The following is a 19,052-nucleotide window of genomic DNA, read 5'->3' as shown; positions in this document are numbered from 1 at the left end:
TAATGTATGGCCCTGCATACAGTGATAATCACTCGCTTTCTGTTCGAACTGCTGACCCTTACTGCTCTATTCAACCCCCCCAAAAAATGACCTGGGGATGGGGGGTGTCAAAGGGTACCTGTGTTTATGTGCACAGGTCATCTTTGTCATGGGGAGAATAAAGTCTTATAATGGAAATATACTAACACTCAGCTGATGATATACACAGATTTATTAAATCCAGGGCACTTTTAGGTAATTTAAATATTCTCCTGCTTTATATTTATATTATGTAACTGTCAACAATGTGCAAAATCTTTATTAATAAATAAAAAGGAATCAGAATACATTTTATCATTTTACCTGGAAGGCAGACAGGTCAAGAAGGGCAAAACTGTTGAGGAAGCGGATGCCTTGTAAAGCCACCTGGATGACCCCAGGGCCGTAGGGCTCCTGACTCTGGCAAGCAGACTCTGGCAAGAAACTGTGAAGCAGGATACAATACAGGGTGTGCACCACCCCTACCAAGTCTGTCGACTGCAAGAGTGCCGTCAGTCCAGTTGGGTCCTGGCGTTTATTGTCGAATATACTGGGAGCACTAAAGAGGAAGACATGCAACTGTATGCTCAGAAACAAAAATACAAAAACACAAAACTAAAATAAATCGATGGGGAAGAACACTGACAAATAGAACGACAATCATACTGGAACACATTACACAATACTTTAGGAAATACTTTAAATATTTTGTTCTTTTCTGCAGCTGATGCCACATCCCCAAACTAAGGAGACAAAACACAGCTCAGACCTCGGCAGCTTCTTGATTTACTCACCAGACACAAGCTTAAAAAAGATTTTCCTTTAGATAAGAGATACTACGCTGTTAACGCTGCTGGATTACCTGACTGGGGCGAGTGGAAGAGCACCAAGTTTGAAATGTACTGTATATTACCCGGCTGGATCACACGGCAGCTCTCAAGTTCATCTCCTGCCATTTGTGTGCCTCTGGTTTATTCATGGAATAACACTTTTTCATTTTGTTGCATGCAAGAAGCTTCCAAGCTGCTTCATTTTTGACTTAATAAGTACCATAAACTGACAGCCAGATTAGCTAAGGAGGGAGACCTTCAAGATTCAAGATTAGCCCTTTCCCTCGCACTCCTCCTACAGTAAACACAGCAATACCGCGATGTGAAGCTCATGGCAGTGATTTCAAGCTGGTAGACTGCAGTGAGTTGGCTGACAAGGTGCTGAGCGCTCTAGTACATTTACTCAGAGTCTGTCTCGGGTTTGTTTGGCTCAACAAAGACGTTACCGTGTTGGTTAAGGGGACTGGCAACGCACTGTTTTTGTTATACTTGCATTTAATATAAAAATAAATTAAAACAATAAATAAAATTACAAGATAATCTTGGCAGACAGGCAAGTAGATCAAAGCAGGACAAAAGCATCATAAGAATTAAACAGTTTGTTGGTTTAGGTTTTTAAAAGTAAAAACGTCATAAAACCCAATCTGAGACTTGACTTGAGAAACCACTACAGGAGATAATCATCAAAATTACTGCAATCTTTAAAATGAAAAAAGAAAAGAAAGTAATTACTGCAGTAATGTTTTTCAAGACTCTCCGTTGCAATGCGGATGACTCCAGTGAAAACCCTAGGCTCGCACAGAGACAATTTAAGACTCCTGCAGCAGCACCCGCTATGATTTGCAGCCATGCAGAATGGAGGGTGTGTGACCTTTGGATGGAACCTACAGTGCATGCTGATACTTGATGTTAGCCAACAGGCTTTGTGTGAAATATGCTGCTAGGCAAGAACACAGCCTCGTAATGCCATTATAATCCCCTGACACAGCAACTGGCATGGCACAAATATCCCACTACCCCATGAGCACTCTTCTGCATGACACACAGATAGCCGTTGCGGGACAGAGCTCACCGGTTGCTGCTTTTAGTGTCATTAAACACCGTTTTCTCACAAATATTCAGTGTCATCCAGAGTTCTAGCTGTTCTTTGGCACTGCAGTGTGAAGCAACTGGTTATTAATACTGCAGCACATTATAGCTGGCAAGGTATAGCAACACAGTGTCTGACACTGAAAATGTTAAGTTTGTTTAGACAACACTGCTACTTAGATTTGGGATGTCAAATTGCATTTAAAATGTCATTTTGAATATTATTCTGATATTTCTGTTATTACGGTCCCCTTTTCCCTTTAAAGTCAAAAACTGTGGCACTGATGTCCCTTGGTGTGATAGTATGCTTAGCCTCCGTCAGCGGCGCCACTGAATCTCTTTGAGTAGAGGTCACCGTAGCACATGTGGGTGGGCTCCCCCTCCACTGCAGGCTAAGGTTTATGGTGAGTGACAGAGCACTGGGTCAAGTAGATGCCTATCTCCATCTTCAATAACGACAGCTTAGCCAGCTTGCTGACTGGAGTGAATGACCTGCTGGTTGATTGCAGAGGAACGACAGATTTGTTTGAGTAACAAAGAGAGCCGTTTTTATGGATCCTTTTGACAGTCCAAAAAAAAAAAAAAAGAAAAAAGAAAAAAAGAAAACACAGACAGTGACTCAGCCTCTGTCATTACTTGTACAGAGAGGTGTGTGTACTGATTGTCAGAGGACGATCAAGAGATCACAAAGATGTCGAGGTGTGTAACGAGTAAGAAACAGGCTCACCGTCCAGTTACGACAAAGCACAGCTTGCACATGCTGTGCAGCAGAGCCGAGGCTTGCTGGAGGAAGGCTGACATCTTGGGCTGCTCATCTACAGGACCTTGGACTGACAAGAAGCAGCCGTACAGCTTGTCAATCAACCCCATGTTTACCACATAGCTGGAAAGCAAACAGAGAGGAAAATGCATACCGGGGTTTATTCAATTTGTCCCTAAATGTTAAAACAAGTTAAAAGTGGGGAACATTCTTGGTAAAAAGCTAATCGCACAGGCAAACAAAGACCTTTACTGTGCATACCTTCACAGTGGTACAGCTGAAAGCCAATACCTCACCTAAGCCATCCACCCCCTGCTATTACTGTGATATCTTCAATTTGTCTTTGCCAATGACAGGTCTCATGATCATGTTCCCTGTACTCTTTCAGCCACAAATCACTGCTAATAGTATCATTAAAGGGCTGTTGTGGCCCCTGTGCCAGCCCAGCTCTGGGCCCTTAACAGTCTCCTGACCCGAGGCTAGTCTTCTCAAAGCTCCCGCATGCGTTAACCTTTGGGTACAAAGAGCTTACGGAAATCTAGAGGGAACTGCAGCTGCCAGTCCAGACTTTCAAGTTGCTGCTGTGAAGTCAGTTTTCCCTCGTCTTATCACCATTTTCAACGTTCACTTCTTTTGTATAGCGTTTCTGTTAGAACTGTCACTCACTGATCTCCTCTCCAAACAGGTGATTATGAACTGAAATGGACACTTGAACCAAGTGCCATTGTTTTGACTTGATCCTCTTCCACGTCTTTACTTGGGCTGAAAGGATCTTTCATCACACTTTTGTCCTGTGCCTGCTCTCTGTTTAAAAACCTGTTTGGTGGTCGCCCTTGCCACTTCGTGTTGCACTATTTGATCATGCACTGGAAACACAACACATACAGTGGACTAAAAGCAGCCCAAAACAAACTGAGAAACCAACAATGGGCAGAAACGATGTGAGGAGAGTCTTTAAAGTGCTATATACAATAGATTGTTTTAAAAAGGAAGATTTTGCAAACACAATGTTTTCATCTTATATTCTGTCTCGCATACACATTTTAAGACAGTTGAGGTAAATCTTGCATTTGTACTCAAGACTATCAGCCTGAAGACACCATTTTTCTCAGGCCCTCTCTTGCCTCTAGGGTTATAATTGGGTCAGTGGATGAGATTGGTGGGTCTGTGCAGCTGCTCTGTCCAGATGAATCATGGTTTGTGGGAGGGATACTGGAAAGACTGCACTAGTCCACAAGGTGTCATGAGGCCGGGCCTGCCTTTCCTCACAGTCCACATTTCTCCATCACAGCCTCGACTGCTATAGCACAGACCCACATAGCTTGAAAACCAGGTTCAAGGGTAACTTTCAAAGCTTTGGAAGTAAGCGTATCATGCCACTTTGTGACTCTCCCCCCCTGAGAAGCAGATTTTACTTAAAATGTAGCACAAGCTGGAAGGAAGCCAGATTATACCTCATTCTCACACTACTCCCATTCTAACAAGACGCTGCTTGGACCGCTTCCAAGCAAACTGTCATTCTGTCAGGATATTCTTTACATAAGGCATGTTGTTGACCAACTCTAAACCCAGTGAAGAGGAGTCCAGAAGTGATGTGCAGGAGAGAAAAAAGGGAGCCATGCAGGAGGAGGAGAAGCAGCATGAGAGTAGTATAGAGCAACGGAGGGAAAATACCTGATTAGATCTTGTGTGCGAGTGTTGAAGGACTCTGCGGCAGAGCTCTTGACCTTGGCATCTTGGGAGGAAATGCACGTGTTTTCACCTTGCCCAGAGTCAGAGATATGAGGCCACAGGGACCCCAGGATGGTAGAAATAGTCTGAAGAAGGCCTGTCGTCAAACCCTCAAAGACTTGTTTGTTTACACTGCGCCCAAAAATGGACTTGTCCTCATCAGGGACGTAGAGCTGTTAGAATAAAAGAGGGGGCGTGGGGGGAAATGTTGAAATAAGAAAGCACAACAAGCAATTATAAACTTATTTTATCTACACTAGATTTTTTTTATGAACCCTAATGTTGAGAGACTACAGTAGAAATATAATATTAGAAGCTTGAAAACTTAGTTTTCAGCATAAATTTTAAATACAGTTTAATTAGCAAAGATGTTAATGTTAAATTCTTGCAGATTTTCCCTGTTGGAAACAGAAAAGTAGCAGCATTAAATAAAATCATTTCTAACAAATTGTATTGTTATACTGTTAATTACATTTAATTCATGCAAGAATAATAGACCTTTTATCAGTGGATGAAAAATTAGTTTTTACTAACAGCTACAATTAACACCATTACGATATCACAATAACGATTTAACACTTCAGATAAAAATGCATGGAGGTGCCAAGGCTGTAACCATAACCATATGGCTACAGCCTCTTATACCTAAGCCATGTTACAACCAGAACAGTCTTAAAAAAAATTAACAGCCATTTACAATTGTCTTATATTGACAATATTACATTTTAAAATATCAGAATGTAGTTAAAGTCATATCCCCTTCTCCAAAGAAATGCAAAAAGCTTTTCAAAGCATTTCTTGAGGTATGCAAACCTGAAACATGAAAAAGATATACAATAAACCAGCCACACGACAAGATATAGTCCCAAATAAAAAGGCTGCAGAAAGAAATCAAACAGCACAGCAACACAAGTATTCGTCTCATTTTTATTTCCAGGCAAACTTCACGAAAACAGCAGCCCACCGCTAAAATATAGTGCTACTGTTTAATGTGAAACCCCGCAAAGGTCGAACCTTCCCATTTGGTCTAATGGTTAGGGTGAATGCTGACAGCGTAGGTAAATCCACCGACATTCTCCACAAATCTAATTAAAAGGGGGCATGTTCATATGGCAGTGCAACCCCCACTGCTTTACTCTCACACAAATTCCAAAACATGGACGTGCACATGAATATGTGCAGGCGTAGGCAAAACTCAAAGTTATATATATAAGTTGTAAACTTAAAAAAATCAAACAAATAAAATCACAACTTATGAATCGAATCGGAGTTCGAGTGAATGTTGAGCTCAACTCTTAATCTGCAGTCAACGTGAGGAGAAAAGTTAGTTCATCCTCTGCGGTGCTGTTGGATATGTCAGTCAGCAGAGCAGCTGTGGGGATATGTTTTATATAAACTGAAGCATACAGGCGAACCTCTCCCTCTGTGCCCTAAGGAAATATGACTGCTTGGATTGGAACTCGACTGGGGAAGGAAGCCCCAGTAGAGTTCATGCGTGCACCACAGCCCTGTGTCTGTGCCTTGTCCTGTCTGGGTTGCGAGTGTAGGCGGCTCCAGTGAGCCGCCACCGTTGGATGTGTGGAGCGGACTGATGTTTACAGTCCTTCTCTCAGAGTGCTGAGGGATATGGGGCTGACATGCCGCCGCAATGCAGCCTCCCATGCCCGCGTGCCTCCCCGAGTGACTATGCTCTCACATTCCCTCAGTTGAGAGGCATCTGTGGAGAAGTCGGGCAACGGTTTGTTACTCGCTAGCTCTTTGTCATACTCTGTCTTTCATTAACACTGCGGTTGTAGCAGACAGCAGTAAAAACGCTGCTTCCTTTATGGTCAAGCCAGTGTATATGAGCAGATAAATGTAAAGAAAACATGGAATTCTTAACATGTGCAACATTTATGTGTGGCTAGGAGAGAGGCTGTGTTTGTTTGATCACACCTGGAAGCACCCTTTGAGCATGTTTGCCTCTATATTTCCTGTACTTAATAGGAATGTAAATAATGTTGTTGGCAGAAACTAATCACACAAAACACTGTATTACATTGCATCTCTCATCTTCTGCATTGGGATGCACACACTTACTGTTAGCTGATGCAGCAGCAGGTCCATAAGGAGGACTATCTTGTTGCTAAACAGCACATAGGAGCAGTTGAGCGCGCAGCAGGAGCATGCCAGGTTGTAGATATTTACAGCAGAACAGAGGGATCTAACAGAAAAAGATGACAAAACTGTTATTGATCAAAAGCTTGACATAAGACAAACCTCAGGGCACAACGCTTTACCCCTTCCAATTTGTTAAAGAACATGAACTACTGGGATGTAAACGTGACCGGGGCACTGACAAGACTATCTGCAGGCATTAGAAAACCAAACACACTCTTCTATATTTGTGGTTCCTTAAGGGTGCAGTTTGTCTTCACGAGTCAAAAGCATATCTCACTGACAGCAAGAGTAAGGAAACCGATTTGAGATATAAAACACTCATATCAGCTACTTATGCGGACACTCCCTTCACGAGAGCCACCTTCAGAGGTGCTGAGTTCAATCTCGGTCTCATCTTGGCAGAGATGGTGCAGCATTTCCGCTGGAGAGATAAAACTATTTCTCTTAGCAGCTCCTCACAGCACAGCCGCCAGGCAGCCCCAGGCAGCAGTCAGCGCTGAGCCCGTCAGCGTGCCTCTGTATTATGTCTACTCTACAACAAGCCCCAGAGAAGATTAATGCTTCAGATAACTGACCAATCATTCTGCTGTGACTGCTACTCCCCCCCTTGCCCCGTTTCATCAGTTAATATTTTCTGACAACTGTATATTTTAGCCATTGGAGAAATAGCGTGTCCTATCTGCTCGCTGGAAGAAAGGAATCCGCCTCTCCAGTGCCTAAAGTAGGCCATGTTTATTTCAAGTGGTAAACATTTTGATATCTACCGAACCTTCACATCTGCTGCGCGTTTTCGGTCAAACCACACTGGGACTGTGAAGAAAAATGGATTAGGTGGAGGTTCACTAACGTCTGTCAATAACGCTGCCCACTTTTTTTTTTTAACATTACTGACAGAACAGTTTAAAGCTCTAAGACATCGAACGGTGTAACAATATGAGAAACATTATGTTTCGAGGATAGCAACCAAGTTTGACATCAAGGATTACGTCCATACACCTGAAAACAATGAGAGAGCGCTAAACAATCACGTCAAAAAACTACAAACTGTATCATTAAATGTGCGGCAAATACATTGACAGATATTTGAGGAGTTCATGTCTTTATGAACTGGAAAAAGTTAACTAATGGTTAAGTGCACTGATACGGGGAGCGTTTGTAGAACAACAAGGTGAGGTAACATGAGAACTCAACCAAACTTTGCTTTGTGTGCAGTCATGCAGCATCAGATTCTCACTGCTCGATTCTCGAGTCAACGTTGCACAAAAATTCGCTTCGACACAAACACCAAACCGACAACTCAAAAACTTTTCACCCATGAAAACACTGGTAGCTGCCGTGTACAATCTTCAAAGGGACACGAATTACTTTCGGTCACGAATTACTTTCGGTCACCGGCGTGTCATTCGAGATTATGTGACATCTGAGTGAAGTAGTGCACAATAGTAGGGTTATCAAATTATCGATCAGATTAAATGGCAAGGAAGGGTTTGACTTGATTACTGTCATGTTAGCATTCAGGTTACACTGAGATTTTGAGGGTTTGCAATCTGCCAAATGCTTGTGTGGAATTTTGATGGATATAACTGTTTTTAGGACAAATAAAAGCAGAAAAAAAAAAGAAAGAAAACTCCAAATAAGTCATTAGAAATTTATTTATTGCACTGTCAAATCCCCTTTTTATTGTCCAATCTAGTGCTACGGCACCGACTTCATTTTGTTTCACATTTTGGTCGGTCTGTCCACAGCTGAGACTTTTTAAATGCAGTCTATCCGTGACTTCATTTTTTAAAGTGTTCCCATGGTGACAAAGTTTAAGTATACCCCTGTATTCACATTGGCTGCTGCAAAACACTTTTCCTTGTGAAAACTGCTGTTTCCACGGTTTAGCGTCCCATCCCTGTGACTAACTGGTGACCAGTCCAGGAAGTGTCAGCTGGGATACACTCCGGCTGCTCCAACAGCTCCTCAGCCACCACCACCCTACACTCCACCCTCTTAAAGGAGACTATAAGGACACACTGGATATTTACTTTACTAAATGATACTACAAAGTGTATTATTAGAACAAAAAAAAATGGTCCAACAGTAGTAGAACAGTTAAAACTACTTTTAAAAATGAATTCAAGGCAAGACTGATCAGGGTATTCTTATTAAATTGCTTGGAAAGTAGTAAGAGAGGCCTTCAACTCAATTAACTTCTCAAGTAATGAGCATTCAGTTGCTTTGTAACACAGCTAATCAGGGCTGTCTATGGCCATCTCTTAACAAATGAGTAAGCTGTCAAAGGCGTGTTTGAGCTATATGCCCTTACACCAGAGTGTACAATGAACCACCGCGGTGATCTGTCTTTGGTTTCCTCCCACCTAATTGAGCTTGATGAGCACGACACCTGATAGTCCAGCCCCTCTGGGAATCTCACCCCTCTAAACAGCCCTCATTGACAGCTCCAGTCAAAGATTTTGAGGAACAATTTGGTAAAGTGCCACACCACCCTTTCTCGTGTTACACCAAAACTTTGTGGGGACTGATGTGCACCAGTCTATTTAAACTCTCCACATTCCTCACCCTACACCACTATGGGATTCTCATTACATTGGAAATATTGTGTTTACCAGGTTTCCAAAACTGCTGGCTATCCCAGGATTTAAGCTTTTAAGTATCAACATGGATCATCACTGGTGGACTTGGGAGCGGAGTTTAAGACAGACCATAATGTGTAAATAAAAGAACAATGTACGTTCCCTACACTAAATTTAATCCCACACAAGCAAGGAATATTATTTTACATGAAAGGTAGGCATATTCATACAGACATGAAAGTAGTGCACTTGATCTTGTCTCGCACCCCCATAAACCACTTAAAACCACAGGAGCCAGCTGGTTTTTAGTGATCATAATCAACAAGGATAGGCAAACAAATAATTCAATAATATAACAGCACAAAACTATTCCAGAAGCAGAGGATTTGTCTGCAAAAAAACCCAGAGTGTGGCTAATAAACTCTCTGGAATAAATCAGAAGTAACAACCATAAACACAGGTTCCCTAGCGCTTAGATATACGGCTATGGATTGCAGCTATCTTTCACCCAAGTCCATTTATCAAGGTAAATGGCCAACTGTCTGTTCAGCTGACAACAGGACAACAAGCATATAAAAAGGGTCTTTATGCTTTTTGTCACTGCCTTGAGTTATCAGCAATGAGATCTGTGCTCCTCAACCTCAGTCTCACATTCCTCGCCCTTTCTGTGAGTTTCCTATGTGTGCAGTCAAGCCTGACGGGGGCAGCGCTGTAGAAATCTGACTAACTTCCAGATCAGGTTGAGCCCTTGCCTCTTAAACAGGGGAAGAAAAAGAATCCTAAGCCAAAATAAAAGGTGAGGAGCAGACCCATTTCCTTGTGCTGTCAAACAATCCCTTCATTCAGAGCTATCTAAATGACATTTAATTTGATTCTGCTGTTGATCTCTCCGATACCCTGAGTGCTTCCAAGACATCTACCCTGGCTGTCGTGCCACACTGGCCTGCTATGAAGGAGGAGAAATCTGATGAGCCGTCACGCCGCACCATGCACACAAGTGAAGGCACACACACCTACACACGCACACACTCCCAAATGGCGGAAAACATCCTGAAATAAAACCACAGGTAGCAGGTCTGATTTCACAGGATACAACAGGTCATGTGAGACAGAAGTGGAAAGACAAATTGGGTTAACACGCATGTCCAGGGACTGTAAACTTCTCTCTGGAGCTCACCTGTTACAATCACAGCGCCGTCTTTCTTTAAATTACTGGAAACTATCGACACAGAATATGACCAGACCCTCAGAAAATAAATGTTTGAATTTCATCTTTGCTACCTAATGGCACAGATCAGCGCCTCTGTTCCTCTCATTGTTCAGTTTGTGTACAGGAAGATAACACTTTGCACTGAGACTGTGAACATTTGTGCATTTTGTTCCCTTCCCCACTGTGACCCCTATTCCAGTCACAAGGACAAGGCATCTGCAATCTAAATACCAACTCAGTATAAGTTTCCATCAGTGTACAAAAAAATGCACTGGATTTAAGCTAAACTCATAATCTGCAGCTGTCATTATGGAAGGACAGTAAAAGGACACCGGCTACAGAAACGAGGATCAACCCCTTCATTTATTTCTCCCACACTAAAGAAACACTTTCAACTGAGTAGGACAAAACAGCTAGATTCTGTGCAGCTGGCACACATGATGAGGGGTAAGATTCAATGTTCATCTATAAGATGATGTAGTTATGTATGCAGTCTTAACCACAAATATCAAAAAGGAAACCCAACCATAAATAAGGTCTAGTGATTCCTGTAGACATCAAAGTTAATAATATTTGGTTTTGTACAGTTAATTTGATAATACATGTAGACTTGTAATGGATTTTTCACTATAATCTAAGACTGTATTGATACAACAATAAACTGTGAGGATACAACCCTCAGCTGTGTCACTTAACATTAAACAATGTCTCTAATAACAATGACTTAAAATGGGGACAAATATGAATTACTGGAAAAATAATGAAAACAATGAAAATCAAAAGTAAGTTAAAAATCTAAACTGATGTAAATTCAACAAAGCTCATGCCAAAGTTTGGGATGTTATTGTGCCTCTTGTAAGAAATCTCTTCATCTGACGTTAACGACAGCGACTGCATAAACCCTGATCTAGTCACTCCAGCGACCACAGGGTTACACCAGAACATTAGTGGAGCCTCGTCGAGGAATTAGCTCATTAATGTAATGGTAACAAGATGGAATCAGCTTCCCTTGGGAGAGATATGGCAGGAGCATCTCGGCAGCTGCCTTTTTTTGTAGATCACTCTGCTTATCTGGTGGGAGGAGGTGATCAATATGGCAGCATCACTGTAAACAGATAATGTAGCTCACTCCGGGGTTAGCGTCTGTATAGCAGCCCATTAGGCCACACAGCAATCCAGATGACAGATAGTGATAAGCAGACGGCCGGGCTGTGTCCTTATGTTGCATCTCGTCATGAGCCGCCGACTGCACTGACCTGACTGACACAAGAACAGAGCGTGACCTCTGCTGCGTTTTACATTTTACAAAAACCATAAAGAAATCTCTGCTTACAACCCTCTGGGGTACAAAGCTACTGTAATAAGTGCATTCATTTATTAAACTGTTGTATATGTTGTAAATAAACTATCATACACATGCTTTTCTTCAGATAATCACAAAATCCTTTGTAGCTATTGAAAAGAACCATTCATTTTAGACCTTTTCAATAGCAAAAATAATTTCTTCCTCACTCAAGACTTTGCTTGTATTGTTACCCAACAATAGAAACACATGGCCCTAATAATCTACCTTTTCATTCAAGCATGTTAAAGAGATGTACAATGCCAAGGAAATTATTGTGAGCACGTTTTGTGCTGCAAAGATAGTCTCATTTCAACAAAATACTGCTTCGAATTCAGAAGTCTGCTTGAAATTCTTAAAGACTGCAATGATTGAGAAAGAGAGAACACAAAAAAAAACAGAAGAAACAATATACATGTGATGCCCTTTAAAAGCATTATAAATATAAGAAGCATTTGTCCATTAGCAGAGAGTCAGAGACCAGTAAATGCTAATGAATGGGGGAAGCAAGGCCATTCAAGTCCATTACAGAGTCCCACTTGTGACTATGGCAGGCTCTCTGAAGTTATCTACTGGCAGGCCATGCAAGCGCCAGACCCACAACTCAAAAATATTTCGTACTCTAAATGATAGATGGGACACGTGCTTTTTGTGTTTCGAGAGAAAAGAAAGAACACAAATTGATTACAGAAATGGAAATGCTTCCCATTTGTTGAAGGGCAGCGCTGTTATTCATTAATACATTTTGAGAGTATTTATTGAGATGAAGCAACTGTAAACGCTGATAAAGTAGGTTAGCTGACATTAGCTCCCTTGCTTTATGCGATTGCAAAAACGTTCACATGGAGCAAACAGAGCAGCAACTGTCATTGAAAGGATAAAGTCATAGAGGAGTCATTGCAGAGAAGGACTGTAAAAGCTAAGAGTCTCTGTGAATTCAGCAGAGAACAGACAGACAAACAATATGGATCATTCAGAAGCATCCCCATCCTTCCTTCCTTTCTTATCTTTTAGTTAGAAAAAATACAAAAACAAACAAACAAACAAAAAAGCAACATGTGATAATGTTAATACCACTGTATATTCAACGCTTTGGCTTTTATTTATTGCAACACAAAGCTGCACTAAGAGAACTTTGTCTTTTTAAAAATGAGTGTTTAAGGTGTGTACTGCCACAGATAAATAACCTAACCCGATTCTATGTTTTGTGTTTTTGTTGTCCTCCATGGTTATTGATTTGTGTATTTTGTAGTCTAATCAGTATCTTTAAAATTCAAACTCCAACTCTGGTCAAGCCAGAAGCAATAAATAAATAACGCAAACAATTAAAACAAAAAACACATTTATATGTTTTGGTTCACATGAATACAAAAATTCTTAATTTTGTGATGATACTCACTTGAGAGGAATGCGGGGAACTGCGGTGGGTGTGGAAGCAGCAGTGATGACCTGTAAAATTTGTTCCAGAGCAGACAGGCCACCGCCTACTTGGAAGGCCACTTGGTCTGCATTATTCTGTTGAGGAGAGGACAGAGAAAGAGCGAGGGTAAGAAAGAAACAAAGGTGTAGTCAGGGGACAGCAAGCAGCCGGCCTGACAGGGGATTACATAGCTCTTGCTGGAGACGGAGCCTTTCTTTCTCCTACAGGGGTAAAGGATTGAAATGTGAAACAAAGTGATCCCTAAAGTATTCCTGTTTAATCTCAAAAGTGCACAACCTGACTCCGCCCCACAACAGTGAGCTTTCAGTGAAAGGCAAAATGCTCTGCAGGCTCCGGTTAGCATCAGGGTGGTCTCAATGGATCACAACAGGCTAAGTAAAAGTGAGAAAATGCCACGCAGGCGATCTAAGAACAGAACAACCCAGAGAATTTGAACTGTTCTAATAGCAAGACACTATAGCTCTACTGGATCATCACTATTATTCATCTTCTTTGGGTTTGAAACATTCCATTTTAGGTGAACTTTAATAAATGGCTGAATATCAAAGTGGCTCTGGTCAGTTCTTTTCATGCTTTTATTTACGACTGCTATATTATAGTTTACAAATACAAATGAGAGGGCAGTGGCTGATGCCACCAGCTGGCATGATTATAGAATACATTATTTCCAAACCGAGAGTTGAAGGCTCTCACACCAATAATATGGCAATGCATTTCAGAAAGCTATAAAAACGTCAACAAAATTAATTGGTTAAGATTTATAGATTAAATTTCCATCCAAGTTTGTTGTAGACAGCAAAACCTTGAGACCAGGAGTTTTCAAAGTTTTGATCACTGAGTGCCAATATAGGGATGCGGCATATGATGATAGTCAACCTGGAAAAAGCACAAATTAAAGTCTTTTAGTCAGTGTTTTTGCCATCTTTGTTTAGGGGATATTGGAGTTTCCTCATGGAATTCAGTAACTTTGGATGGGTTTGTAGTTTTTTAAACTCTCAGTGAGCCGCCTTAGGAAAATGTAGTCAGCACTGATGGCTGAAACAGAAGAAAAACTGGAACACAAGTATAATGCTAAGTTAGCATCATTTTGAGTTCCTATATCACAAAATGACATGAACCGTGGGTAAATGAGATGCACAGTGGTATATTTTTTTTACTCTAGCACTACATAAATTATTATCAGGGGCTGCACTTTGGCTTTAGACAAATAGGAATTCGATTGGTATGTAAAACTTATTTAAAACAATAAAAAAAAATAAGGTTAGATATTTTAAATTTTAATATCTTTGGGTATTTCCAACTTAGTAAAAAGATTGGCAAAAATAACCTTTGCATGAATCTTACTAACATTAAATAGAAAAAAATAGAGAAAGTTTTACTTTGTTCCTCTGTTCAAACCAAACTTCCTTTTTGAATCCTAACCCTTAATCGGCATATTAGATACATCTGCTTGTCACACATCACTTGTCATGTAATCAGTGAGGAAATGAACTAATAACTACAGAATTTCAGCAGGAACAAATTAATATTTAAGAAATATTTCTTACTTAAAATGATATCCATTGGTTCCTCTTGTTGAATTATTTTTTCCTTACTCCACTTACAATATAAAAATACAAATAAAATGACTCTGCAAAGGAAACCTATAATTATAGCGGATTAGATTTCTAACATCATGTAAATAGATAGGCCCCGTCTCCTGTGACGATAGATTAATTGGCAGTATGTGGGATGCTGTTGCTACAGCTTCTCGTACATCAACAAATACAAATCCTGGAGTGGGTACTGACTATGAGGCATGTTTGTGCCTGGCTGGATGAAGAGCAGAGGAAGTGGAGGTGAGCTGCTGACGGAGGGCCTTCTTCACACAACTACAGAGAGCCTACAGGTCACTCCTCCACCTAATGAGGTTACGGTCTCCTCAAAGCTGTGACAGCACTAAAATCCAGCCACTTCACAGTGCTTTTGTTCCACAGATGGGAAGTTGCCAACAAGCCCGAACACACTGAAAGACAAACGCTTTACTAAATTACAGATAAGCTCTTCATCTGTCATCTGTGCCGGCTGCTGAGGTAACGGCTTCTTAATTCCAGTGTTAAGACGGAAAAAAAATATTTAAACACGCAAAAAAAAAAAAAAAAAAAGTCTTTACATTAAACATAATGGCAAAAGTCTCCATGACGCTCTCAAGAGTCAACGCGAACATTTTTAAAAGACCTTACTTGTGACTTCCTTTCTTTACACTGCCAAAGGTTTCCGTGTTTAATCAATTAGGTCTCGATTACCGAACTTGGCTCAACCCCTCATCAACACACCAACCTAAAAGCTTCTGGGCTAAATGAGAAAAGGCAGCTCATTCATAGTAGCTTCTCAAATGGTATTAGAGTGGGTAACTTGGACCTGCCCAGTCCTGGTTGTCTCCTGCAAAAAAATTAAAAAAATAACACAGAAAAGACTTTGTTGCTCAGTAGCTCCTTTCCTGTCCTGCTGACAGATTTATCTAGAACAATACGGGTGAAGAGATTAAGCTGAAGCTACCTGAACTGCTACCTTTAGGTCTACAGAAAACAAAATCAGACTGTGATGGTTTAAATAAAGCCTTGTTTTGTATGATAGCAGCCTGCGATCTAGAATTGCTGATCTTGCCGCCATGTAATGCAGTTGCCTTTCTAAGCAAATGGAACAAGCATCTGGCGATGATATATCCTTTCTCCAAACCCAAGGCGGAGCAACAGTATTCGTGTTTATATGAAGGTAATTACAATGACAGCATATATACACAGTAAGCTGAATTTGCATGCACACTTAACTGAATGAAAACAGTGTTCTGTTTCTCTAAGATCAGAGGATTCACAACTTGCATTCCTAAGAGACAGCTACAATAAAGATCCTCCATCCAGGGCTCCCAACAGGATACTCCAACACTTTGGGTAAGACTGCAAATAAGTACATTTCCCCAGAGTAGATAAGATTATCAGTTAGCAGTTCCCTCCCTACTCATTGTGGCCACCTTAGCTCAAAAACAAACAGGGAAACTAAATCTTACGCATTCACTCTAATGTTGCAAGAACTGGGTTGATGACCAAGCGAGTTGTTGGAGACTATATTCTTAGCCACATATCAGTGAGGTGAGGTGATAGCATTGCCAGCTGGTTTTTATTAAAAACAAACAAACAAACCCTATTAAACAAACCCACGATAGGGCGATCGTGGCTCAAAGAGTTGGCAGTTCGTCTTGTAACCGGAAGGTTTCCGGTTCGAGCCCCGGCTCGGACAGTCTCGGTCGTTGTGTCCTTGGGCAAGACACTTCACCTACCACCTACTGGTGATGGCCAGAGGGGCCAATGGCGCGATATGGCAGCCTCGCTTCTGTCAGTCTGCCCCAGGGCAGCTGTGGCTACAACTGTAGCTTGCCTCCACCAGTGTGTGAATGTGAGAGTGAATGAATAGTGGAATTGTAAAGCGCTTTGAGGGCCCCGAAAAGCGCTATATAAATGCAATCCATTATTATTATTATGTCTTCTTCTTAGTCATTGCACTTTCTTTTGCATGTTTTTGCAGAACAGTATGGTGGCACAATGAAGCTGACCTTTCTCTATAAAACATCTTCGCTTCATCCTAAAAGATATTGTGTGGCAGTTGGTAAGTACTTCAGTATTCCTGCTTAAGTTATGGCCTAAAACATGTCTTATGAGGTCACACAATCTGTACATATCAAAGACAATCTTATAGTTGCAATATGGGCTGTGAAATCCAGTGTAAAATATTGTCAGTATATCTAAAACAATTACTGCATGCACATAAAGTTTTACTGTAGGCTGAATGTGTCACGGACCCAGCTCTGGAGGACTCGGGGTCCGTGAGCAGTTTTGACTCACCTCCCGTTGATATTGTTGTTATTATTATTTTGGTGATGTGTGTGTTTTTCTGCACTGTGCTGTGTTAGTCTGTGTCCCACTCATATGTATAGGCAGGGTATGGGTGTGTATGTCTGCGGGTGTGGCTGGAGGATGGAGCTCAGCCACCTGCAGGCCTGAGGGGTGTGGCCCTGCGGAAGGACTGGCCACACCTGAAGTTCATGCCACACCTGTTGGTGATCAGGGCTCGTCGGGGGAGCTACTTAGGAGAGAGTTGGAGCTCCCACCGGCGCGGGATCATTAAGCTAAGACTCCAAGTCAGTGTGTAGCATTAGGAAGTGCGGATCGTGTGTGTGTGTGCGCGCGGGTTCAGTGTTTAACGGCTGCTTCTGTATTGTCCTGCAGGTGAAACGAGGGACCAGAAGGGCAGCACGCACAGGGTGTGCAGTAACACAACAGCGGGGAGCACGAGCACGAGCACAGACGTCGGAGGGAAGCACGCACATGGGGTTCGAGGGAGCAACGGGGAGTTATTGTGTTTACAGCTTTCCACTGTAAATAAAGAGCACTGTTTGCATCGCAGAGTCTGCGTTTTGGGTCCTCCTTTCCCCACATCCCCACGGTCTGCCCTCCAGACCGTGACAGAATGTTATCCCTTGCTCTAATTCTTTGCATTAAACCAGGTTAACCATAGCCAAAGTATGATCATAGATTAAAGACGAGTAACAGTGCTTGAAGTTCTAATTGGTCTTTGAGCGGTAGCAACCTGGTAAAACAAAAAACTTAAGAATTAAAAAAAAAAAAAAAGACTGGGCAAAGACAGAAAGTCAGAGGCAGCTCCTGAATAACACATCGGGAGGACTTAATCTAATTTTCGCCCTGGGTAACTATTGTTACGCCGGCTGATGGGAGGACCAAAGCAGCTGGTATTTTTTGCAACAGTGACCAGGAGAAATTGCTTTTCATAGTCACCTAAAACCAGACAATCCAATCAAATCAAAGAGGAAGGCACAACTGTGCTACCTCACGAACAGATGGAAAAGAACTGGCAAAGTAAATTAAGGCAAGACTTAAACTTTCATCTGGGTCTTCATTTATGTCAAGGGTTCATCCTCCCTCACAACCAAGTACACCAGATGATCATCTCCTTACATATATGTCATCATTATACAGCATGCCAAGTCTTCTGTAAACCACAATAAGGCTGCAGGAGTAAACACTTTAAAGTCAAAATTTCTAAGTATAAACATGTGTTTATACAAGTCATAATGGCATATGATTTAGGAGGCTGTGTGGAATCATCCATTTCCACATTTGCTCTTCATTCACAAACTTTGTTTATTTCAAGAAAAAAAAAAACACATGATCAATCAAAAGGCCACAAAAACCAAAACCTACCACAGAAGCCACAAACTGTCTTCAGCTAAATCTAATACAGTAAGAGGTTTAAAGCTATTCCACTACCCACTGGTCTCATGGTGGAGAAATAACAGGGCTGTTTGGAAGACAGAAATGACAGCCTATAGTTAAATTTCTGTAACACTGGAGCTAAAACTAAGAGACACTTTTCATCTTCCGCCAACGATCCAAATAATTTTTAGAATTATCTTCCCCATTTGGTTAAGCCAAAGAAAAACCTCCAGGTCTGATATAAGGATTTCAAATAAAATATATCAAACTTATCTGAAAAGTCTGCTTTATGAGTGACTTCATTTTTGAAGGGGGATAATTTAGAAAAATGAAACAATCATGTCAGCCTAGATTTCCCCAGGTCTACACAGATCATTCATTGGCACACTACATATTTAAGGACTGATGCTTTTGGGAGAACCTGTTTTCGACAGTAAATGGCAAAAAAAACACAAGAAGCAAGAAATATAGCAATAGAGTTGTTTTTGCACATAAATGTGATTCATGTCCTTTCTTACATGTAGCACAAATCAAGAGATAGTCCACTTCAGATGCATTATCACTTCTGCCAATATTCCGATTGGTTTAGATTAGGAAACTGTTTGAGCACAGAGTGCAGCAGGCA

General features: G+C 41.3%; 1 protein-coding gene across 2 annotated transcripts in view; it reads right to left on the bottom strand.

Annotated features, from left to right (window-relative positions):
* Positions 1–19,052, bottom strand: part of scaper (S-phase cyclin A-associated protein in the ER) — a 68,648-nt gene that overhangs the window by 8,738 nt on the left and 40,858 nt on the right. The window contains exons 23-27 of one of the 2 annotated variants that reach the window (XM_085412203.1): positions 13,119–13,234; positions 6,508–6,631; positions 4,372–4,601; positions 2,665–2,820; positions 343–577 (exon numbers count right to left, since the gene is read on the bottom strand). In XM_085412203.1, the coding sequence (XP_085268329.1) occupies positions 343–577; positions 2,665–2,820; positions 4,372–4,601; positions 6,508–6,631; positions 13,119–13,234 (861 nt within the window). The other variant, XM_085412204.1, reaches the window with a different exon arrangement.

The sequence above is a fragment of the Rhamphochromis longiceps genome, linkage group LG7, assembly GCF_057381845.1.
Source record: "Rhamphochromis longiceps isolate RC_006_pf linkage group LG7, R_longiceps_female_GT1.1, whole genome shotgun sequence".
Taxonomy (NCBI): domain Eukaryota; kingdom Metazoa; phylum Chordata; class Actinopteri; order Cichliformes; family Cichlidae; genus Rhamphochromis; species Rhamphochromis longiceps.
This window is presented reverse-complemented; position numbering and strand designations above follow the sequence as displayed.